Source organism: Chionomys nivalis, chromosome 4 (assembly GCF_950005125.1).
Source record: "Chionomys nivalis chromosome 4, mChiNiv1.1, whole genome shotgun sequence".
Lineage (NCBI taxonomy): Eukaryota > Metazoa > Chordata > Mammalia > Rodentia > Cricetidae > Chionomys > Chionomys nivalis.
The window spans coordinates 109,751,867-109,777,922 of record NC_080089.1 but is presented as its reverse complement, the minus strand read 5'-3'; the positions used below and the strand labels follow the sequence as shown (position 1 = coordinate 109,777,922).

The 26,056-nt window shown below is 44.1% G+C and overlaps 1 protein-coding gene across 15 annotated transcripts in view; it reads right to left on the bottom strand.

The window, feature by feature from the left end:
- The window catches only part of Clasp2 (cytoplasmic linker associated protein 2), a 212,216-nt gene extending 203,396 nt beyond the window's left edge, over positions 1-8,820 (bottom strand). For 9 of the 15 annotated variants that reach the window (XM_057766230.1, XM_057766229.1, XM_057766232.1 and 6 more), the window contains exon 1: positions 8,428-8,819. In XM_057766230.1, coding sequence (XP_057622213.1) covers positions 8,428-8,622 — 195 coding nt within the window. In that variant the 5' untranslated portion in view covers positions 8,623-8,819. Of the gene's footprint in view, positions 1-8,427 lie in introns of all 15 variants that reach the window. The other 6 variants (XM_057766225.1, XM_057766227.1, XM_057766233.1 and 3 more) reach the window with 1 other exon arrangement.
- Between the last annotated feature and the right edge of the window lie 17,236 nt (positions 8,821-26,056).

Below are 26,056 nucleotides of genomic sequence, written 5' to 3'. Positions count from 1 at the left end.
GCTACTTAGAAAGGCGTTAAAAACAAAATAAAACTAAATTAAGTGAAAGAGAGAAAGAGCTCCTCAAGAAGCCAAATGTAATGGTATATACACCTGTAATTCCAGTATTTGTGAGTGGAGGTTTAGGCCAGCCTAAACAATAACGCTAGAACCTGTCTCTTTTTAAAAGGTTTTATAAAAGGTTACACCCATTTTATTAAAGTAGACAAAATGAGGTAATAAACACCAATTTTTCATGAGTATATGATGTGTACAGGGAAGGCAGATATATCTCTGTGTTGTGTGTATGTATATACATCAGATAACAGCCTCAGGGGTTGGTCTTAATTTCCACCTTGTTAGGAACAAGGTCTCTTCTAGTTTTGCCCTTGTATCCTCTGGGCTAGCTAGGCAGCTAGCCAGGGGTTCGTCTGTCTTTGCCTTCCATCTCCCGAAGGTATACTAGGACTACAGACGCATGCTTTCCACCATCAGTCTTTATATGGAGTCAGAGATTCAAACCCAGGTCTTCAGACTTCCGTGGCAAGTATGAGGTACCCACTGGACCACTTTCCCAGCCCTGCAGTCAAACTCTTCCAAGCTCAGGTATATTGAAGAAATGAAGTTTGCCAATAACTACGTCACTTTCAAAGTCTTAGTCACCAACCACGCAACTGTAATGGTCTGAAGTGGTGTGACATTTCAGTAATACATGTTCTGCGATAGCCATGTGAGTACTGTTATATCCCCTTGGATAGTCAGACCGGCATATCCACGGGGTCTGCATTTTCAGATTCAACTAACATCAGAAAGAAAATATTTAGGGAAAAAAAAACCTAAATTTATACTGAATATCTACAAATTTTTTTCCTTTATCATTAATCCTTGTACAATATTACAAGTATTCACATTGTAATAAATATGAGAAGTAACTGAGAAACGATTTCAAGTATACAGAAAGATATGTGTAGGCATATTACAAGAGGTCCTTCCACTCCTCCAGCCAATAGCCACTGAGATACCAGCCCATTGGGGTGTGGTCTCTCTGCCTTTAAAAAAGCGGCCACTTCCCTCCTCGCTCTCTCTTACTTCCTGCTCCACTTCCAGCGACTAGACTCCCTTCCTGATTGCGCGGAGGGCTGTTGTCTGGGACGGTGATCTGTAAGTTTTTTCCCCTTTAAATAAATAACCATTATATTAATCATAATTCCAAACTAGCGTGGAATTGTTTGTGACTTACGCCTTCATCTGGCGCCCAACGTTTGGTTTTAGGAACCCTCCTTCCCCCGCTCGGCTGCCTGCCTGCCAGTTTGGCTTGGCGCGAGCCCTCCTTCGAGCCCTCCTTCCCTCAGCCGCGGCCTGTGCCTTGCGGCCTGTGCCTTGTGCGTGGAGCCAGCAGTTTAACATAAATCATCACGCAGTGGCTTTTCTTGCTGCAGTTCTTTATATTTTCCCTTTAGACACCTCAGATTGACTTCAAGTCTCCACACAGCCTATCGTTTGCCTCCCTATGTGGACTTAAACTCCACAGGCCCGCGTAGTCTCTGCCTGCGTGGTTTGATCTTTTCTGAGTCGTTTTTAAATCTCCCTTGCAAGCGCGGCGCTTGAGTGGCAAGAACCAGAGCACGCAGTTACTGGTTGCCGAAAGCTGCAACCCCTCGGGGTGACTCTGTCACGTGGAGGCATACACGGCCTTCGGGTTACTCTTCTCTACCCCTGGATTCTGGGTTTATGGTTTCGTGTACGGAATTGATTCAATTACATTTACTTTGTTGAGCAACTTGCATTTCCCAGTTTTTAACAAATACTAGGCGCACGCTGAAACAGGACCCCGTTTTCGTCACGACTTGGCAACAGCGCCACCTGCTGGATAATAGGTAATATGGCACTTTTCGTTTCCAACACAAATTTTGCTGTTTTGTTTGCCAATACAATGGGTTATATCATGCAAGGTTTATATGACTATGGGGATAACTTAATTTACTGGTTACTAGGTTTCAGTATTCTTTTGAATATTCTATCATTTAGGAAGATTATGGTACTCCTAAGAACCATACAATCTTTTTTTTTTTTTTTTTTTGGTTTTTCCAGACAGGGTTTCTCTGTAGCTTTGGAGCCTGTCCTGGAACTCCCTTTGTAGACCAGGCTGGCGTCAAACTCACAGAGATCCGCCTGCCTCTGCCTCCCGAGTGCTGGGATTAAAGGCGTGCGCCACCACCGCCCAGCCGAACCATACAATCTTTACTAGAAACTCATGCAGGTCAGGAGATTCAGGATTTAAAAAAGAGACAATAATAAAAAGACTTGAAATGACTGAAGAAATTATTGGAGCTGGTGAACAGAGTAAGAAGGTACAAGGACAGGATACAATGCCACCACCAGCTATTAGAACTGGCTTACCCAGGGTTTTAGCGACATACCCTGTAATTCATTCTGACAAAGCGTCAACTTCTAAAGGCTTAAAGGGAGTCAGAGAAGCTAGATGGACGCCAATAGCAATGAATGATCTAAAAGAAATTAAGCAAACTATTGTTAATTTTGGCTTGCACTCTGCATGTGTTAAGGAAATGATAAGGACTTGGGCTTCTAATGCTAGAGCTACCCCCCATGATTTCCATCAGTTAGTGTCTGCAGTTTTAGATAATGGACCTTCCTTGATGTTTGGAATCTATTTCAGAGAAGAATCCAAACATATGGAACAGCAAGGAAGAGCAAAAGGTGTGGAGGTTTCCCAAGATCAAATTCTTGGTGCAGGAGAATATGCTGATCCACAGGTCCAAGCTCTTTATGACGAGGAAGTACTGTGTCTATGTCACCAAACAGCTTTAAATGCTTGGAATAGGCTACAAGATCCAGCAAAAAGGGTTGAATCATATACCAGAATTAGGCAGGGACAGAGAGAACCCTTTATTGACTTTTTGCAAAGATTAATTAAGGCTCTGGACATAGAGGTAACAGACCCAGAAGCTAGACGACTACTTCTTGAATCTCTAGCTTTTGAGAATGCAAACATAGAATGCAAAAAGATAATTGGGCCTTTAAAGTCTAGATCAGCACCTATGGATGCATACAATGAATGTTGAGACGTTTAGCTATAATGATGAATCTTGGGTAGGAGAAGCGATTTCCAAAGCAATGAGGTGACATCAAACTGCCAGGTGTTTTAATTGTGGTAAATTAGGACATTTGTAAAGGGACTGCAGGCAAAGAATTTCTAGGAATAATATCTCTTCTAGGAATGACAAAAATAGGAGACCTCGGTCTTCAGGTATATGTAGGAGATGTGGTAAAGGCCAACATTGGTCCAACGAATGCAGGTCAACAACAGACAGACAAGGCAACCCGATACCGTCGGGAAACTCCTCGAGGGGCCTCTCACAGGCCCCCAAGCCAACAGTGGCCCAGTCATTCCCAGTCACAGTGGAGAACATGCCTCACCAAGAAAATTAAAAGCTCCAATTTCTGCTGTAAAAAGTAATACTGGTCTAAATGATGAATTATGTGTGGAGGATGAGTCAAAAAACCCAGTAGGACAGAGTAAACATATATTTTGGCAGACTTCTATTAACGATAAAAGACCAAAGCTAAGAGTCTCTATAAATGGCACTTTTATTGAAGGCTTATTAGACACAGGTGCGGATGTAAGTATCATTACTCCAGAATCTTGGCATCCGAATTGGCCTCTTCAAGAGGTAGATGTCCAGTTCCTGGGAATTGGAATCCTATCTCATGTAAACCAAAGCACAAGATGGGTTGAATGCATAGGGCCCGAAGGGCAAATAGAAAGACTAAGGCCATATATAGCCAATATTGCAATAAATTTATGGAGCCGTGACCTGCTACAGCAATGGAATACCCAGATTAACATTCCTGTAGTTCCAGGAACTCATAATTCTGGGAAGGATATGATGAGATATTATGGAAAAAGGTCACCAGCCATTCAGGCTATACAAGAACATACAGCAAATACCAAACCTTTAGAGGTACCAACAGCCCTACCTGTAAAATGGCTAACTGAGACTTCACCAGACCCAAGACCTCAATCATCTACTTAACATTTTAACTTTGCTATTAAACAATCTTTCCAACACAGACTAGTCAAAACCAAACTTTTCCCTTCCTTCACCCTCCTGGTCTCCATTTCAGCAGATAGCATGCCTATCCTACTGCTCAAGAAGGTACCATTCCTAATTCCTGTTTCTCTCAATCCTCACACCAATCCACGTTCCACAACAGAAGTCCTGCTGGATCTACCACAAATTACATCTCAGATGTTTAGCTGGCTATTACACGTCTCTAATCCCAGCACTCAGGAGACAGAGGCAAATGGATATCTGTGAGTTTGAGGCCAGCTAGGTCTACAGAGCTACACAAAGGTCCTGTGTGTTAGTTACTGTTCTATTGTTATAAAGAGATACTGTGGTTGATATTTTGCTTGTGATTTAACACAAAAAAGCTTGCCTGACTATCAGAGTGCAGAACTAGCCACTAGTTAGCCAGAGGCCAGGCAATGGTGGCACACACCTTTAATCCCAGCACTCAGAAAACAGAGCCAGACAGATCTCTGTGAGTTCAAGGCACCCTCCATGATGCAAAATTAATCCAGTCTAAAATAGAAACAGAGCCAGGGGTGATGGCTCACACCTTTAATCCCAGTATTTGGGAGTCACACACTTTAATCCCAGCACATAGGGAGGTGGAGACAGGAAGGGATATGGCTGGGCCAAGAAAGAAATATAACGCAGGAGGAGATAGGAGATCCTAGCATTCAGTTTGAGGATTCGTAGAGACAGGATCTTGCCTATTTGGTCTGAGCATTAGGAGAGGTAAGAACTAGATGCTAGCTGCTCTGCCTCTTTGATCTTTCAGCTTTTAACCCCTAATATCTGACTCTGGATTTTTATTTAGTAAGACTAATTAGGATTGTGTTACAAGAGACCGTGACCAAGGCAATTTACAGAAGACAGCATTTAACTCAGGGTTTGCTTACAATTTCAGAGGATTGGTTTATGAATATCAATCATAGTGGGGGAACAGACAGGCATGACACTGAAACAGTAGCTGAGAGCTTATGTCCTGACCCAAAAATTGGGGAAAGGGAGACTAGACTGGCATGGGACCTCAAAGCTGACACTCAGTGACACACCTCCTCCAAGATGACCACACCTCCTAATCCTTCCTAAACAGTCCACCAACAGGGGATTCAAATCTATGAGCCTAAGGGGGCCATCTTCATTCAAGCCACCAAATAGCATTGTCACAGCTACCAAACCAGCCTTTGCCACCAAGGGCTTTTTCTATTATCCCTTTACTTTCCAACTAAAGGACTGTCCCTCATATAAACCCTCAAACACATGTAAAATAAGACCACACAGCCTCAGATATACAGTGAGTTCAAGGCCAGCCTAAGCAACATGAAAACCTGTCTCAAAAACTGAACAAAAGTGAATCCTGTACATCTGTCTATCCACATGGTAATTAAAAGCACTGTTTGCACCAAGCAGTGGTGGAGCATGCCTTTAATCCCAGCACTTGGAAGGTAGAGGCAGGCGAATCTCTAAGTTTGAAGTCAACCAAGGCTGTTACACAGAAAAACCCTGTCTCAAAAACCAAAAAAAAAAACAAAAAAACAAAAAAACAAAAAAAACAAAACAAAAAACAAACAAAAAACAACCAAGAGCGCTGCTCTTCCAGAGTATCCAGATTCTATTCCCAGCACCTCCATGGAGGTATGCAACCTTCCAGTTACAACTCCAGTTCCAAGAACTCAAACGCCCTCTTCTGGCCGCTGTGGGCATCAGCCATACACAAAGCATACAGACATCATGCATGCAAAACACCTACATAAACAATAAAATAAAAAATAATTTAAAAAAAATTAAAAATAAACCAGGAGTGGGGGCACATACCTTTGACCCCAGCATGGGAGGGGGCAGAGACAGACACAGACAGATCTGTGTGGATCTAAGGATAGCCTGGTCTACATAGTGAGTTCCAGGCTAGCCAGGGTTACATGATGAAGAGTGAGATCTTGTGTCAATAAATAAATAAAAACAGGCTCACTCCAATAGAATGCCCTCTTTTTAACAATTTTAGAAAAAAATTTCAAGCTAAAAAATTAAGTACTGAAGACTAGCAATTCCTAAAGGAAAGAAAACTAGTGATCAATGCCCTTGAGTAGAGAAGATGGCACAGCATCTAACACAAGAGCCAAGGAATTGGCGTAAGTAAGGGAAATGAGAGCCTGGTGAGCAGTGCTACCAGCAAGTGTTCAGACAGAGCATAAGAGCCTATGGCACTTCCAACTGTTCAAGGGGTCTCAAGATCTTGTGAGCACCATGGAAAGAATGTGCGAACCTCAGATACTTCCCTCAAGGATTCTAACCAGTTAACTGGAAGCACACAGACATGACAGAAAACTTGGAATCCTGTGGTATCACAATTGCCACTTGCTGACAAGCATCTGCAGGCTGCAGTGGCTTGAAGGCAATCTGACTGTCGATCCCGAGAAGTGGGGCAAACATTACTAAAGGGCTGATTTCCCACAACAGCCAAGGCTGCAACACGGCATAAAACAGCCATGCTGGTGGACACATGCCTCTCTGACACAGTAAGGTATCCAGCTAGTTTCTTCAAAACAAATTAATAAGCCGGGCAGTGGTGGCGCACGCCTTTAATCCCAGCACTTGGGAGGCAGAGGCAGGCGGATCTCTGTGAGTTCGAGACCAGCCTGGTCTACAAGAGCTAGTTCCAGGACAGGCTCCAAAACCACAGGGAAACCCTGTCTCAAAAAACCAAAAAAAAAAAAAAAAAAAAAAAAAAAAATTAATACTCCCCAATTGGTAACCATATTTTAGTAAATATTAACTTTTCCCAAACTCCTTTTTTTATTTTGAGACAGGATCTCATTATTTAGTCAATTTGGCCTTAAATTCACTGTCTAGCTCGGACTGACCTTGATCTTGGGATACTCCTCCTTCAGCCTTCCAAGTACTACTTCATTACAGGCACGAGTCACCATAGCTAGCTTTTTCTCAAACTTAAAAAAATAGTAAGAATAAAGAGCAAATATGTAATGGAACATTGAGGTTTCTGAACTCTAAAACTCCATTATCTTTAAGGGAAACATTTTCTTCAGTGCTGGAGCCACTAGTAAGATGCCCATGTTCCTGTATAGAAGCTCTCGCTCATCCTCCTTTAAGTAACCCTTCTTATGCTCACTGATTGATTTTTTAAAAGGCATGAAAATAGAAGGGAACTATATGGAAATAGCAAGAGTGGAAAATAAGAGTAATGGGTAGTGAACGTGAACAAAGTACATTATACACATGTATGAAAAATGTTACAATGAAACCCATTAAGTATAATTGGTATTCTATGCTAGTAAAACTTTGTTTTAAATCTTGGTAAACGTCTAACCTTCCTATAATTCATATAGTCCTCACCATTAATTCTGCATAACTGTCGAGCTTGTTTTCTTGTCTCTATACATAAAAATTTCAAAGTACAGCCTATTCACTGGATGTTATCACTAAGAATCGCTCCATCCAGGGGAAGTTCCCGCCTGCATTTTAAAACAACACTGCCACCAGAAGTCTAAAAAGAAAAGTAACTGCTAACAACTCCGAACCGGCTAATTACGGAACATTTACTTATCTCCAAACGTGGCTACATTACAACCTGCCTGCTCTTGACTCTACACCCATTCCTTCTTGTACCTCTTCTCCCCACTCCCCTTTTGCTTAAGCATCAACTAAACTTGAAAGCGCATGGTTTCAAATCTGTGTTCGTCCCCAACAGCGGAAGAAGAAGAGGGCAAATGAGTGTTCAACGGCTTTCTGTTGTCAAATAAAAGTAAATAGATAATGCCGCGAGATGGGCAGTTCTTTCGTGAGAAGAACGTGAATAAGCGCTAAAGATACTCTAGAGAGAAGATCATTCACAACATTCACATAAAGACTACGAAACAAGAGGGAGAGGGGAAGAGGAAAGAGGGAGGGAGAGGATACCGAGAGCATAGAAAGGGAAGGAGGAAGGACGGGAAATAGAGAAGGAAAGACGGAGAGGAAGGGAAGAGAAGTAAAGAGGAGGAATCGGAGGGGGAGGGGAAAGAAACTGGAGATGAAGTAAAATAGAAATCAAAGGGAAGAGATGAACTTGACTGTCCAACTTCACGCAGCATCCTAACGCCCTGTCTCGGCGCAGGCGTTACACAGGCGTGGACAAACCATACAACGTCTTCAAGCCTTTGGCTTCAAGTTAACACTTTGTAAAGAGCCAAACAGCTCTGCAACGTGTCACGGAACCGCCGCCTGGGGCCGTACCCCGAACCCCGGGGTGATGCCGGCGCGTTCCCGGAACCCCGCGGCAGCGCGCCCGGGTTAAAGAGCCGCGGCGAGGAGCGCGCCCGCCCGCCCCGGCCGCGCGCCCGCTCGCCCCGCCGCTCACCCGGTAGTTGCTCGAGCCCACCCAGCCGGTGAGCGCGTCCACTGTCTTGGCCAGGCGACTTGGGTCGTCCTCCAGGTCCGGGATGGTGCCGGGCGCGCCGAGGAAGAGCAGCAACTCCTCGCCTGCCTGCAGCCGGCCGCTCACGTCCTTCTGCAGCACTTGGGCGCAGAAGTACTCGGCGCCGCGGGGCTCCATGGCCGCGCCCGCCGCCCCTCAGCCGCCCGTCACCCCTCGGCCTCCAACTTTCCTCGCAGCACCGCCCGGACGCGGCGGTGAAGCCTCCGAGACGCGCTCGTCACCCAGAGACGCCGCTGCCCGGGGCACGGCGGCCGGCGGGGGACGGCCCCCCTAAAACTAGTCAAACTCGGCGCCCCCCGCTCCCAGCCCCGCTTCAGAGGCTGCGGCTGCTGGCGACGTCAGCGCGTGCGTGACGTCAGAGCGACGCGCCCGCGGACCGGGCCTCCGGGCGCGCCCCAGCACGGCGGGGACTGCGGCCTTTGGCGCTGCTGAGAGCCGGAGCTGTGGGCGGTCGGGGTCGCTCGGGTTTAGTCGCGTGGGCGCTCCCTGAAGATCCCAGTGGGAATCCCGGCACCTCTGGCGATTCTCTCCGCTGCCGCCGCCGTCAATACTAAAGGAAAACTTTCTGGTACTTGTCCCCTCCCTGCCCCGCCCGTGCCGTCTTTTAAAACCGGAATCCACGGTTCGCGTTCTTCCTCGGCGGAGACTTGGCTGACCCGGCCTGCAGCCACCCCCACAGCCGCTGTGGAAGGAAGACTTTCTGTTTCTAGTTGATAGCGAGGTTTTGCCAATGGATTCACATTTCTGCTAACACATTTTCACTTCCCACCCCCACGCCGGCAAGTTCCCAGACCGCTGTAGCCCACTAACCACATCAGCCCTAGGCCATTCGGATTTGCTTTTGCTTTTGTTGGGATTTGATTTTGTTACTTTTTTGGGGGGGAGGACGAGGATGATCTTAAATTTCTGTTCTTAACCTCTCCCTCCCAAGTGTTGGGATTACAAGCCTGAGCCACAAAACTCGAGTTTTCTTTTGGGGTGGCTGGGCCTGTAATTGATAAGATTTATATGTACGTGTGTGCACCTGACTGTATGTATGTATATGCACCATGTGCACACATGTGCCTGCTTGCAGAGGTCAAAAGAGGAAGTCGGAGCTCCTGGAACTGGAGTTATAGTAGGCAGTTGTGAGCCACCACCTGATGTGGGTGCGGGAGCCGAACCTGGGTCCTGTGTGAGAGTAGCAAGCCCTCTTAACTGCTGAACGATTTCTCCAGCCCAGTGTTGTTGAGAATAGGTTTGACTGTGAAGCTCAGACTAGTCTGGAGCTCAGACTAGTCTGGAACTCTTGGTCCTTCTCCCTCGGGCGTTTACATTTTAATTCATATATAGGATACCTTTCCCATTTGTAAGTTTTGTAACTTAACGCTGTTCTTTTTCTTTTCCTTCCCCTCCCCTTTTTCTTTGACCCTGGTAAAATTTGAGCTTTTTCCCTAGGGCTCACTCTGCTATATTCTTTGAGTCTAACTTCTTTTTTGTAGCAAAATGTTGGCATTTCATTCCATGCAATGTGTATCTTAAGTCTCTTTCTTTTTGACTTAATCGTTTTCCATTGCACTGTGATTTGTTGAGCCAGTCATCCATCCGTAGGCATCTGGGTTGTTTGTAGTTTTTCATAATTATAGGTATATGCACACGAGTTTGGGTGCCCATGGAGGCAGAGGCATCAGATCCCCTGAACCTGGTGCTACAGGTTGTTACAGTAAGACGCTCAACGTGAGTGCTGGGAACCAAACTCAGGTCCTCTGCGAGACCAGTACTTACTCTCAACCTCTAAGCCATTTCTCCACCCTGCTAGGAGATGAACATTTTTAGTACTAGGATGTTTGCCTAGATGCATAAATCTCTGGTATTGACCTTCTGCATTGCATAAAGCCAAGTATAGTGACACAGACCTATAACCACAGTATACATGAAGAGTTACATCAAGAGTTTAGGATCATCCTTCACTGTGTAGCAACTTTGAGCATCCCACCCCCACCCTCTGGGCTATATGCAACTCTGTCTTTAAAAAAAAAAAAAAAGGAGTCTTGAAGGAATTGGAGAAATCGTTCTGTGGTTAAGAACAGGTGTTCTCGCAGAGGACCAGGATCGAGTCCCAGCACCTACGTGCATCCCACAGTTGTCTGTAACTCCAGTTCTAGGGAATCTAGCACCCTCTTTTAGTCTCACTGGGCACCAGGCATACATGTAGTGCATATACAGATATGCAGGAAAAATAGTTATACACATAAAATAAATCTTTAAAAAAAATCAAAAACAAAGGTATGCTTGGCAGTAGTGATGCACACCTTTAATGCACGTCGGAGGCAGATTTCTGTGAGTTCAAGGCCAGTCTGTTCTACACAATGAAACCTTGTCTTGGGGAAAAAAGAAAACAAAAGTGCAGGGAAATAAAAGATGGAATTTTAGGAAAGAAAATGATATACTGTACACCCTTTCACGATCAGTCACTAATACGTAACTAGTAGCACGTTGTCTATTTTTAACAAGACTGGAATGGTGTATTGAAATACTAGAGACTGACTTCCTGGCCTCTTTATTATTTGTGAGAATAGTGGAAACTCTGAGTAAACTTAGTTCAAGCAGGAGTTTATTTTCCATACAAAAGCTAGAAAAGAAGTGACCACACTGCTAGTTTGAAGTCATATTTTTCAACAAGTGTTCACCAAGAAAACCACTGTGTTCTCTCCTTGGTGAGGTAGGAGGGACAAATGGGAGTGGCTTCCAAAGATACAGCACAGCACAACTGGAAACCACACAGATGTCAGCACACTGGGAAATAGATGTGCTGTAGCCATACAGTAGAATTCTCAGCAATAACAATAGAATGACTCAGTGAGTACAAATCTCAAAAACATACTGTGGAACACAGACACAAAAATTCAAATTATGTGCTTAGGAGGAGTATGTGGTGTAGTTACTGTTTGTAATTTATACCTAGAAAAAAGAAAGAAAAGGTCAAGGAACTAAACTGGTATGGGAAGGATAATATAGTCTACTTACTTCAGTGTTACCCAAAGAAATATACGTGTGTATAACAGCCACAGGTCAGGGGTGATTGGGTATAGTGGCACATGCCTGTAATCTCAGCATTCAGGGAGACAAGAGCATCTTGCATTTGAAGCCATTCTGAGCTGCACTGTGAAACTCTGTCCCCAGCCCCACAGAAAGTAGGCGCATTCCTTATTGGTTAGAGTATTTGCCTAGCATAGCATGTGAAAGACCCTAGGTGTGATTAGCAATACCACAAAAGAAGACATAGAGTTGAAACACTGGGGACTGGGGACTCCTCTCTTCACACTCCACACCAGCAATGGTGTTGGTCTCCTGACCTCCCACTCTGTCCTGGCGTGCAGAAGGACTCCTTCATGCTGTCACACTTAGCCCGCTATGTGCCACGAGGAAGGGGAGAGACAACACTTACGGGTTCCAAAGATCTTAACAGCTCACCACATAAGCGGGTCACTGATCAAATAGGGCTGCAGGACAAGGACTCGGAGCCTTGTGTCTCCCGAGAGCCCCGAGCAGGGGCAGAATCAGGGTTTATAGGCAGAAAAATCACATTTATTGCCAAGTTATAGTTACAGATTTTACCAATCAGGACATAGGGACTGGGGCTTCTTCGAATGTTCCATCATCAACGGGTAAAATGCAAGCCTTTCTAACTCAGTCCAGCTCATCAGATTCATGAGTTCCTTCTGAGGTTAGGAGCAGCCATAATGTTCCTAAAGAACCAAAGACACATAGCGACTATTTCTGTGGATTAGGGAGGAGGTTGGCCAGCTACTGGAAAGTTCCCAGCTCCCCTAGGGCTTAGGAACCTAAACTTGATTTCACCCTACAGGTAAAATGGAATCTGTGATCAAAATGGCAGTACCTAGGCCAAGGAGCTTTTGCCTGCTTCCTTCAATGTAACTCTTCTATTGGAAAATACCCTGGAGCCACCTACTATTTATTATTATTATTATTATTATTATTATTGTTATTATTATTATTACTTGGGCTTAGCTCTTAGAGAGAAGTCAAATCCTGAAGGAACTTAAGCTCCTCTGGGGAAAAAGAACTCCAACATTTCAGTTTCAGAAGCAGGAATGTTAGAAATGCTAAATCAGCACTCGGGGCAGAAGATTACATTTGGTTTGGTTTGGTTTGGTTTTTGATTTTTTGAGACAGAGTTTCTGTGTGTAGTCCTGGCTGTCCTTGATCTCACTCTGTAGACCAGGCTGGCCTCAAACTCAGAGTTCTACCTGCCTCTGCCGCCAAGTGCTGGCATTAAAGGCATGCACCACTGCTGCCCAGCCTCCATTTTGTTTTGTTCTGAATTTTTTTATTATACTAATTTATTGCAGCCTTTGGGACTTGGTTCTCTCCTCTCCGGGTTCTGGAGCTAGAACACAGACTGAGTAGCAAGCACTTTTACAAAGTCCTCTCACTTAATCCAGTTTTTTTGTTGTTGTTGTTTTTTGGTTTTTTGGTTTTTCAAGACAGGGTTTCTTTGTGGTTTTGGAGCCTGTCCTGGAACTAGCTCTTGTAGACCAGGCTGGTCTCGAACTCACAGAGATCCGCCTGCCTCTGCCTCCCAAGTACTGGGATTAAAGGTGTGCGCCACCACTGCCCGGCCTTAATCCAGTTTTTTGTTTGAGGGTTTTCATTTGATTTTTATTTTGAGACACTCTGTGACCCAGGCTGTTCTGGAACTTCCATGTACCTGAAACTGTCCTCGATCACCTGATCTTCCTTCCTCTCTCTCCCATGTGCTGGGATTACAGACATGTGCTGCTATGCCTGACTGAGGTTTAAGAGAAACATCCTACCTGGGCAGTGGTGGCATACTCTTTTGATCCTAGCACTCGGGAGGCAGAGGCAGGTAGATCTCTGTGAGTTCAAACTCATCCTGGTCTAGAGATCTAGTGCCAGGACACAGGACTACACAGAGAAACCCTGTCTTGAAAAACAACAACAACAACAACAACAACAAAAAAGCATCCTGCTATTAGACAAATGAGATACTGGGTAGGTGGGCATGATTTGCGATCCAGGGAAACAGAACTACTCTCGATATAGAGACAGGAAATGCTGAGCAGAACTTAGCTATCTCAGCCCTGCCAGTCACAGTGCTTCCCTGTACTTTCATGGAGAGTTCTCACTGGGATTTTAAGCCATAAAAAGTTTAATCACGTGATCCAATATGGAAAATAAACATCATTCCACTTTTTCCTGAAAACCAATGTCTTGTTTTCAATAAAAGCCTGGAGGAAAAGAGGGAAATTTGTGTGTAATGAATAACAGGAAAAATCAGTGCTTTGAGGGTATCCATAAATCCAGTAATGTTTCCTTGCCAAGGATGCCAACCTGTTAGATTGCTCTAAAACGAACTGTAAAGATACTGCCCTGTTGCATGACTGGGAGACTTCTTGTCTGCAAAGACCCACCAACCTAATGTTTCCAGAAGAAAAATTTCCACCTTATAAAAGACCATTTTAAAAATGTTTTGTAACAAAAAAAATATCTGCAAAGTCCTATAAATAAAATCCTGCCTTGGTTGCCTGCCACTGGGCGTTTGGTTTTAAATGGCACAATTCCATTTCATTTAGCAGAGGTTTCAGATAAGAAAATATACTACGAAGTTTGTAATGTGTGATGCACTTGGCTTGACTGACTAGCTGGGTCAGTCACCTGTTGCTGTGGACCGCCTCAATCTGAATGGGCTGGAACAAAGGGACCATTTGTTATCTCTCTCCTTCTGACAGGACAGGATGCTGAGAGGCTTCCTCAGGGGTTTGGCTCTGTTCTTCCCTGAGGTGACAATTAAGACATCAATCAGCCAAGGCTGTGACTGTCTGAAGGCACTTGGAGGTCTTAAGGTGTGTCCTTCACCTGGCGTTTATCAAGAATAGTTGGCTATCACGATTGTCTTCATGACAGGGCAACTAACTTCTTTTCCAAAAATATCAAGAGGGAGACAACAGTGCCTTTTAATTCTTATTTTCAGAAGTCAAACACTATTTCCAGAACAGTCCATCATTTTCTTTTTCTTGTATGTGTTGGGGGGAGGGAGGGAGGGAGGGAGGGAGGGAGGGAGGGAGGGAGGGAGGGAGGGAGGGAGGGAGGGAGGGAGAGACAGAGAGAACTGGAACTGGAGTTCCAGACCAGAGTGAGCTGGCACGTGGTTGCTGGGAATTGAACTCAGGACCTCTGCAAGAGCAGCCAGTGCTCTTAACTTCTGATCCATCTCTCTAGCCCTAGTAGTTCATCATTTTCCTGGGTCAATGTAGGAGCCCTAGATCATGGAAATGCAGGTGAAATGGGGACCATGTGGCTGACAACTTATACTTATTTTTATAATGTGTTTTCAAGTGGGAACATGAGTCAGAGATTAAAAGAAGTCTGGGGGGCCATAGGGATGGCTTAGTGGGGAAAGGCTTTTGCTACCAGATCTGATAACCTGAGTTTGATTCACAGGTATTATGTGGAAGGAGAAAACTGATGCCCACAAGTTATCATATCCATGCACTCATACACACACAGGAAATGAATAAGCAAATAAATAGATAATATTATTTTTTAAAGGCATTTTAGTCATCCTTATTTATTGACAGTGTATCCCTCTGTAGACCAGGCTAGCTTCAAACTCTCAGGTCTTTTTTTTTTTTAAAAAAAGATTTATGTTGGAACTGGAGATAGTACAGGCTGGGCCAGGCGATGGTGGTGCAGGCCTCTAATCCCAGCACTCAGGAGGCAGAAGCTTCTGATCTCTGTCAGTTCAAGGCCGGTCTGCTCTACAGAGCTAGTTCTGGGACAGCCAGAGACACAGAGAGAAAAGGCTGATCTTCCACAGAACTTGGGTTCAGTTACCAGCATCCATATGGCAGCTCACAAATGTCTGAACTCCAATTCCAGGGGATCTACACCCTTACACAGACACACATGCAGGCAAAACACCAATGCACATAAAATAAATATAGATCATTTTTTAAAATTACTCCTTTAGGGAGCTGGAGAGATGGCTCAGTGATTAAGAGCACCTGTACCTCTTCCAGAGGTCCTGAATTCAATTCCCAGCAACTGCATAGTGGCTCACAACCATCTATAATGAGATCCAGTGCCCTCTTCTGGCCTGCATGCATACATGCAGGCAATTGTATACATAATAAATAAATAAATATTTAAAAATAGTAAAAAAAAAAATACTGCTTTCAAGAAAAACCTGCATGTGTATCTGGATGTGCACCACATCTGTTCAGGTGCTCCAGGAGGCCAGAAGAGTTGGATCCTCTGAAACTAGGCTTACAGGTGGTTGAGAGCAGCCCAGTGTGAGTGCTGAGACCCAAACCCAGGTCCTCTGCAACAGCAGCAAGTGCTCTTAACCAGTGAGCCATCTTTCCAGCCCAACGCCTCCAAACCTCTTGAGTCTACCTTCCCAGTTCTAGGATTACAGGCATGCACAGCCATGCCAGGCTAAAGAGAACAGAAAAGAGTTTTATAAAGACCGAAATTACCAAGGTTACTGGTAGTCAACAGTGCACAGCTCTCTATAATTATTTTAACATACAGATAATGATGATTCTAATAAGCTAAAGTCCATCCATATGCACAGAGTATGTTCCTGTCTGCCAATGGTACAAATTCCCACTATTATGAAAATGTAAATGAATTGAAGGTTGGAATGAATTTTGCTTTGGGAAATAAGTAATAATTGCTAAAATGTGCATATTAAGGGGTTGGAGAGATGGCTCAGCAGTTAAGAGCACTGGCTGCTATTCCAGGGGACCTGGGTTTGATTCCCAGAACCCTCATGGCAACTGTCAGAAACTCCAGTTTTAGGGGATCCAACATAGCCTTCAGGTTTTCTCGGGCGCTAGGCACACGGGTGGTGCACAAACATACATGCAGGCAAAAGAGTTCATACACACAAAATGTTTTTAAAAAATATGTGTGTGTCATTTAAGATGCTAGGAATTTAGCTCAGTGGCAGAGTATTTGAGAAAAAAAAGGTGACATTTAAAATGAGTATGGTGACACATACCTGTAATCTCAGAATTTAGGAGTCTGAAGAAGCGGGAATCACAAAGTTGAGGCTGTCTAGGGCAAGAGGACAGGTTTTGGTCATTCTGGGCTCCAACACCCCTCCCTCAGGGATAAAAAAGTGACATTTAATCAAATTTTACAAGTGTCTAAGGAAACCAGTTGCCTATTTCAATTACAGAGAACCCTGACTAAAACATAAACTATACAACTCAATTAAAAACTGCTGAAAACTTTGATAATGATATTTAATTACTTCCAGAAATTGAAGAGGAAAGAAGGAAGTTATTTTAGTGACACTTTAAAAAATAGATATTTCCAACTTTGTTTACATCTAAAAACAAGTTGCCAGATGAGCAGTTTGGCGCACACCTTTAATTCCAGTACTTGGGAGGCGGAGGCAGGCAGATCTCAGTTAGTTCAAGGCCAGCCTGGTCTACAAAGCAAGTTCCAGGACGGGCTCCAAAGCTCTTTGGATTATATCTTCACAAATAGTCTATGATTTCACTAGTATTCTTTATATTTACCTTCCTTAAATTTTACATGTAAAGATAAATTATTTTCATAAAATTTGAGATTCAAGAGCTCTATTTCTCCCCACACTTTTCTGCCTGATGGTTTTTCTCTTCTGTCTCTAGCACAGTTATTCTACTGACTACTGAGAATATGTAATTATTTTAACCTTTTTCTTCTCTGCGTTGTTCAGGCTGCAAAATTCTTACCAACTTATTATAAATTTCATTAAGCATTATTTTCTTTATTACTAACTTGCTATATAAACCTCTATTGATATTTTTATATTTTATACTTTCTAAAATTTCAATTTCAAAAATAGGATGAAAGTTTGTCTTCTATGATTGCCACCTACTATAAGTAGGACTGTACTCTTATAGTCTAAGTATCTTTAGAATTCTATCAGCTAGATCTTGGAGTGAAATTCTATTATTTTTAATTCTAAATATCTCTGATAGTTTTCTAATTTTTCAAAAGTCTGATAAATTGTGATGGGGAACATATATCATGAAGAATAAATTGAAAATGCTGAAAAAAACAAAACAAAACAAAAAGCAAACAAACAAGTTGCCAGTCTGAAAAATTGTGTTCTTATAAAAATGACATTTAAATATATATTTAGGGTCATAGATAATCCAAGCCTTTTCTTTACATTTGGATGCATTGTATTATTAACAAGGCAATTTTTAATTCGTAATGGTGACATCTGTAGAGATACTAGTTCATAAAACAAGTGGTTATTATTATAAGTGAATACTTTGTTGCAAAAAGTTCTTTTTATACTTCCTGGGAAGGATGGTAAGAGGTAAGTGTTGCTCTTTGAAAATCCAGGGGTGGGTGGAGCTTCCTAACACTTAGCAGGTGCTTTACCCCCTGAACCATCTCAGACCAAAACTGAATTGCTTTTTCTTGTTCTTAAAAATTATTAAATTAAATTAATTAATTGTGTGTGTGTGTTGGGGTGCCTGCAGAAGAGGGGCTTGGATCCCCTGGAGTTGGAGTTATAGGTGATTGTGGAGTTGTAGACATGGGTGCTGGGAAATGCAAGAACAGTATGTATTCTTAACCGTTAAGTCATCTCTTCAGCATGAGTTATTTTTCTTTATGAAAAACATTACTAAGACAAAAAGTAAAACATTAAACAAATGATTTCTTCAAGTGTCTAGTTTATAATAAAAATCGAATAACAAAATTGACTTAATTTGCATTTAAGAAGCTAACTCTCAAATGTGATAAAAATCAAGTAGCCTCCTGTAGTGAAAGAGTATCTAAGTGAGAGATGCAGCCACCGTATGATTGAGTATGTCTTGTCTGAGAGCCTTGGTCCGTTAGGTTAGATGGGATTGTGTTAGGGTTTCTTTTTTTTTAAATATTTATTTATTTATTTGTTTATTTGTTTATTTATTTATTTATTATTCTGTTTGTATATGTGCTAACAGACCAAAAGAAGGCACCAGACCCCATTACAGATGGTTGTGAGCCACCATGTGGTTGCTGGGAATTGAACTCAGGACCTTTGGAAGAGCAGGCAATGCTCTTAACCTCTGAGCCATCTCTCCAGCCCCCTGTGGTAGAGTTTCTATGGCTGTGTAGAGATACCGTGATCACAGTGAACGGGTGAGAATGGAGAGTCTGCTCCACACGTTCTCTGGCCTTGGACTCAGACCCGAACTTCCACCCATGGTTCTTAGGCTTCTCCAGCCTTTATATGTGGACTGTGGCCCACACCATCAGATAATAGTTCTCATGCCTTCCCCCAAATTCACATCAAACCCCCAAAACCTCATGTGAGTGTTGGGAGGTGGTTAGGTTCACGTGAAGTCATGGCAGTGAGGAACTCCTGATGTGATTCATGCCCAGACTAAAGGAAAATGATGAATTGTTCCAACTGTGGTCACAGGGCCAGAGGGTAGAGGACTGGACACACAGAGAAAGCAAATCAGCTGAAACAGACTCACGTCTACCTGTATTCCTGAATGTGTGTTGAAACTGTTTAAACCCCACACCGTTGGCCACCAAGGCCCCTGGGCCCAACTGATACATAAACTTGACAGGATATTAACTCTAGTGACTCGAGAAGCAAGGAGGCATTCTCAGGGACAGTTGGCCTGTCCCCAAACTGTCCTCATTTGCATTATCCAGCCCCTCTTACAGTCAATGCATATGCAGTGTGAACAGTCTGTGCTTTCCTTTCCCAACGTCGTGTTATAAAACTGCTCTTGGGTACTGGGTTTGCTCCACATATTACCAGTTGCTAGCCAGCTCTGCAGAGGTTTGGATGTGAAAAGTCTGCCAGCAGCTCCTGTGCCGAACACTTGGTCCCAGACAGTCGTGCTGTTTGGTGAGCTGGAAGACCTTGCTGGTGGTGGGTTCCAAGATAAACCCATCTGGCTTCTGGCCTGAGTGCTGCACTGCACGGCTGCTGTCACGTGACCAGCAGCTGTCTGCTCCTGCTGCCAGTGATCAGCCTGCTGCAGTGTGCTGGCTCCCTTCATGTTAGACTGGACTCTCCAGACTGGCGCTGAAAGAACTCTCTCCTCCCTTGCTTCTGTCATATATTCTGTCACAGTGGGAAGAAAGGCAGCCTCCCAAGCTGCTGTGGTGGCAGGCCCTTTTCTGGTGAGCATATGTAATAGATCAATAAATCCCTTTATTTCAGAGAATCGTTGGTCTTGAAGTTTTTTGTTTAATAGCTCTTATTAGAAGAGACCTGAAGGGCTGGAGAGATGGCTTAGCAGTAAGAGTGCTTGCTTGGCAAGCATGAAGACCTAAGTTCAAATCTTCAACACCCAGAGAAGAAAGTCAGGTGTGACCCCACGCAAAAGAATTGCTGGACTTCCTGGTTACCAGTCTAGCTCCAGATTGAGAGAAAGACCCTCTCTCAGGGAAATAAGGAAGAGACTAACAGGACACCTGATATTCTCCTCTGGCCTCTATAGCACATCTAAACTGACACGTGTAACACGTGTGCACATGTACACACATAAGTAAATAAGCCTGAGTGCTTTCCCGCCCTTCTTCAGACAATGCCACAGTAAAAAGCCCTCAGCAACTTACTGTGGCTTGCTAAATTGACAATTCAGTCTCAGGCTTGCCAGCATCCGCAGATTGAGAAACAAATAAACGTTGTTTAGACCTCCCAGATTTTGCTAAGGAACCTGGTTTTCCTTTCACCCTTTCTGCACTTCACAACCAGTGAAACTGCACATTCAAAAATCTGATTAGAAAATCTAGGCACATAGCCCAGTGGCAGAGGCAGAGTACCTTCCCGGCATGCAAAAGGGCTTGGGCTCAAATCCTAAGACTGGAAAAACAACAACAAAAACTAATTTCATAGGACACATATAACGACCCCACCCCAGTCTTAGCAATTGCTTTATACTAGTAAAAATTTCATTTTTAAAAGTGTGTGTGTGTGTGTGTGTGTATGTGTTAGTTAGTTCTTTCCTTCCAGTGTAAATACTGGAGGATCCAACTCAGGTCACCAGACTTGGAAGCAAGTATTTTTACCCACTGAGCCATGTCGCCATCCACCAATTTTTTTAAAACTTCATTTTGGTTTTTGTTTTTTCATGATAGAGTCTCTCTGTGTATTCCTGGCTATCCTGGAACTCACTTTTAGACCAGGCTGGCCTCACACTCACAGAGATCTGCCTGCTTCTGTCTCCTAAGTGCTGGGATTAAAGGTGTGCTCTACCATGCCCCTCCATTCTCAAAGTTTTAAGTCTTGAATACCCACTTTCCTTAAATTAAAGGGACTTTTTGGCTTGGTTTTTGTATTTTGAAAAAGGGTCTCACTACGTAGTCCAGGCTGATTTCCAACCTGAGATCCTCCTACCTCTGCCTCCCAGGTACAGGGCTTACCGGAATGTGTACTGCACCCAGTTAATACCAGAGTCATAACAGAGAAAGTAGAAGAAATTTAATGCATCGTGGGAAATGCAACTTCAGCCAGCAGTTTTACCACATGCATGTAGCAGCTTGGATCAGAGCCAGTGTGAAAAGGTGAACAACTCAGACAGATGTGATGTAGAGGGTGCTTAAATGAACCCACTTTTTGGTTCCCTGACTAATTATTAAGGTTTTCAGAGAAGCTTCATCTGTGGTAGTAGCATGGCCCCTGTCAAAGCAAATTGCTTTAAAAATGGTATGTAGTAGAGGATTCAACTAGGATCTTAACACATCTTGCACTGCCCCCCACACACACACCTTGTGTTTTGTCTTGTGACAGGATCTTGCTCTGTAGCCCCAGACAGGCCTGGAATGCAGACTCTTTCTGCTCTAGCCTCTCAAGGACTGTGGTGTGATCACAGGTGTGCATTCAAGGACTGTGGTGTGATTACAGGGGTCAAAGACTATGGTGTGATTACAGGTGTCAAGGACTGCAGTGTGATTACAGGTGTGCACTCAAGAACTGTGGTGTGATTACAGGGGTCAAAGACTGTGGTGTGATTACAGGTGTCAAGGACTTCAGTGTGGTTACAGGTGTGCACTCAAGGACTGCGGTGTGGTTACAGGTATGCACCCAAGGGCTGTGGTATGATTACAGGTGTGCACTCAAACTACAGTGTGATTACAGTTGTGCACTCAGGGACTGTGGTGTGATTACAGGTATGGACTCTGGCTGATTTTTATCTTTTCTGTGCTTTTCTAGTGTCTTGGTTGGATATTGTGTTGTAAAGGCATCTCACAAAAATGTGATATGCTTTTCAAATCCTGGGATGATCCAGTATCAGGCAGATCGAGCTAAGATTGACCTGAATGTTCATATTTTAGCCACAGGGAGGCGGAAACCAGATTCCTGGTCAAGATCGCTGTGTACTCCCTATGGAGCTGTGGGCTCATGGTCCGCTGGCTGCCCCTGCTGAATTCTTGGCCTCCACTCAGCATCCTGATCTCTACCCTGTCATCAGTCCATCCCTTAGCTTTCATACCAAGAATGGTCCCAAGGTTCTGAGTAGGTGGCGGTCTACCATGAATGGTCAAGGAGCAAGAACCACAGAAGCAACATCCAGCTCCAGACACAGTTATTCTCAGCCGTCTCCACCCTTGGGTTCTGCTCTTGGCTCACCCTCTCAGAACAGAAAAAACAAAGCAATTTGGAAAAAAAATGAATAAACCAAATTCTTTCCATTTCTTTTCTGTAGAGCAATTTGACCTCCTCAAGTTCCACTTCCTAAAGAAGAATTAAGCCTTCAGCCAGTACTTTTAAAATTCATATTTTTAGAAATCATTGAATTAGCTGGTATTTTAAGAACAAGTTTTTTAAAAAGCCTTTCTATTTGCCAGACATGGTGGTACATGTCTGCAATTCTAGCACTCGGTTTGTAGAGGCAGGAGGATCCCTGTGAGATAGCCTGGTCAACAAGTTCTATAGGCCAGCCAGAGCGTGCGCGCGCGCACACACACACACACACACACACACACACACACACACCATGTTTTCATTCTCTCAGAAGAACTACGAGTCCAAGACCAAGGCCATCTTCAGCTATATAGTGAGTCTGAGGCTACTCTGGACAATATGAGACCCTGATCTCCAAAAAGGAAAGAGCAAGAGAGAGAAGAGGGAGTTAGAGAGAGAAATTAATTCTTAGAAGTCAATGAAAGCAGACCAAAATGAGAAAAGAAATGGAAGGAGAGGGAGGGAAAAAGAAAGGTGCTTAAAAACAAGGATCCACTGGGAGGCAGAGCCAGACAGATCTCTGTGAGTTTGAGGCCAGCCTGGTCTATAGAGCAATTTCCAGGACAGCCAAGGCTACACAGAGAAATCCTGTCTCAAAAAACAAACAAGAAAGAAAGAAAGAGATCCAAGTAGGAAAGTTTTAAAAATCCTATTTTCGTTTTGAATACCATTTTTCTCTGTGCTTGGTCTCTATCACTCATCAATATTTCCATAAGCTTATGTCCTCTCTTATTCTCCAACCTGACTAAGTTCTGGGTTGATTACTTGGGATGGGCCCCAGTGCAATGAATTACCAAAGGTAAATGGAATGTTACTGCCTGGAGGTTTAATTACTCAGTCCCTGAAGCCAGAGACTAGAGGGAAACACTCTCTTAGGTTTTCTTCTTGATAAATTCATTAAACAGTCATTTTACAATAGGTCAACCTTAACCGTGAAGCGGGCAGGTAAATGGGTAACGGGTCTTTGGGGTGCGCAGTCTCCTATGCACACCTATTTGTGTTACTTATCAAACCACAGTAATACCTGAAACAGACCTTGAGTCTCTAGGCTTCTGGGATAGGTGGGGTGGCTATATGCCCGGGACACGCGCGGACATGTCAGAGACACACCTATGCTGCGACTGGTGTGTGGAGATTGGAACCCTATTCCTTGGAACGGCTTTACTCATGTAAGACTTCTTTTAGTAAGCAAAGCCTCTGGTTTTACTAGCTTTGCAAATGACTCCAATAGACAAGTAATGCTTTCATTTAAGATGTCTGTGCTTCCACAGTGAGTGGAAATTTTTCTGGAGTATAACAGAAAAAAAAAAAAAACCAACAACAAAAAACCCCTGAGAAACTCCCAGAGCTAAAGAACTTGGCTAGAAATCAGAAGGCTCCAGGCTGGAGTAGCACCTTAAAAATGAAGCGAAGCAACTTAGTAAATTGTCAAAGAAAGCTGGTTGTGGCCCACACCTTTAATCCCAGCACTTGGAGGTAGAGGCAGGTAGGTGGATTTGTGAGTTTGAGACCAGCCTGGTCTACAGAGTGAGTTCCAGGACAGCCAGGGCACAAAGAAAACCTGCCTCAAAAAGAAAAAAGTGGGGAAGAGAATGGGAGAATAAGCCCTGGAAGATGGTAGTGTTGGCAGTGTTTAAGCTTTGTTATCTCCAGACAGAGTCTCGGGTAGCACAGGCTAGCCTGGAACTCACAATGTGGCAGAGGATGGCTTTGAACTTCTGATCTTCATGCCTTCAGTTCCCGGATGCTGGGATAACAGGCATGTGCTGCCGTATCTGGGTAGCATCTATGCTTTGCTTCCCTTGTGCTCTTTTGCCAAGAATAGTTGGTAGATATTGTTAGAATACGGGCTTGCAACTTTAGATGGGATCACACAGCCTGGAGACATCAGCCAGTTTACGGGAAGCTCTCTGTCTGTGACAGAGTTTAGAAGCTATGTGTGCTACCGTTTAACAACACCTCTTGAATTATGACCCCAGCTAGCACCTGGCTCTTCCATGCTCTTTGTCATATACACTGTGTTGAAATAGATCATGTGATGTGAAACTTCCTGCCAGGCTCCCAATCTTACAAAAGTCTGCTATTTCCTTTGTTCTTAGGGTTAGTTCAGGGAAGTGACCTCTAAATACGCTCCTCTGGCTCCCCACTCACCATCTCCTTCATGGTACCTGTGTCTCTTTTATTCTCTTCTCTCTCTCTTTTTATTTGTATTGTATTTGTATGGGTGTTGTGGAATATTCTTTTATACTATATAAAGATATGCCACTGTGATTGGTTTAATAAAAACCTAAACAGCCAATAGCTAGGCAGGATTTGGGGGGGCAGAGAGCATGCTGGGGAAAAGAAGGATGGAAACTCAGAGCGTTGCCAGCCAGAGATGAAGGTAACAGGAAAACAGCATGGGCGGTGCAGAGCACAGGTAATAAAGCCACGAGGCGGAAAGTAAATTCATAGAAATGGGTTCGTTTAATTTATAAGAGCTAGCTAGAAACACGCCTAAGCTAGCAGCTGAGCTTTCGTAATTAATAAGTCTGATTTGGGAGCTGACAGAAGGGACAGAAAAATCCACTTTCAGTCTTGTAGCGCGCCAGGCGCTCTGCACACCACGGCGCTGTCAGCTGTCATGTTCTCAGGGTCTGGCACTAAGCCCGTTGCCGCCATTTGCTAGTGTCCCTAGTAGTAAACAACTTCTGCGCACGCTCGCTACCGGCCCAAGAGTGGTTTGAATCCACCTATCAATTGCTCACACGTCTTGCTCACACGATCGCATCAGTGTGGGCCGAGCCAATCAAGCAATGACACATCATAGGCGGACCAGGCACTGTATATATTCCCCACGCGGTCGGGCTCGGGGTCTTTTCGCCTCCATCTTATCTTCAGTCTTCTGCGCTCCAATAAAGTACGTTCCAAGAAGAATCCTGTTGTGGTCATCTTCTCTGCTGGCAGAGTTGCGTGCCGCACAGTCTTGCCTGCATGTATGTATATGCGCCAAGTGCATGTATTGCCCTGGGGGCTGGGAGAGGGCAATGGATTCCCATAACTGGAGTTATAGACAGTTGCCATTCGGGTGCAGGAAGGGAATGGAAATCCTCTGGAAGGTCAGCCAGTGCCCTTGACTGCTGAGGTCCTCTGGAAGGTCAGCCAGTGCCCTTGACTGCTGAGGTCCTCTGGAAGGTCAGTCAGTGCCCTTGACTGCTGAGGTCCTCTGGAAGGTCAGCCAGTGCCCTTGACTGCTAAGGTCCTCTGGAAGGTCAGTCAGTGCCCTTGACTACTGAGAACCTCTGGAAGGTCAGCCAGTGCCCTTGACTGCTGAGGTCCTCTGGAAGGTCAACCAGTGCCCTTGACTGCTGAGGACCTCTGGAAGACCAGCTAGTGCCCTTGACTGCTATGTCCTTCCAGAGCCTTTCTTCATTCTCTGTTGGAAATGGACTTTTCTGAGATAGACAGAAAATAAACCCGAGTGTCTCAAGGCTAAGCCATTGAATTTCCAAGGTCAAATATGTCCAACTGTTTTCCAGTTAAACTTCTTTTTCTTCCTTTCCCTTCTCTTCCTTCTGTTGGGGGAGGTTGCTCATTCATTCCCAGCTGCCCTGACTCAAAATAACCTCACAGAAACTGTATTAATTAAATTACTGCTTGGCCTCTTAGCTCTAGCTTCTCATTGGCTAGCTCTTACATCTTAATTTAACCCATTTCTATTATTTTAGCTTTTACCATGAGGCTCATAGCCTACTGGCAAGGTTCCAGCTAGCAGCTCGCATCTTTCCCCTCTGGTGGCTCCATGGCATCTGCCTGTTCTCTCTCTATATATATCTCTTCCAGCCT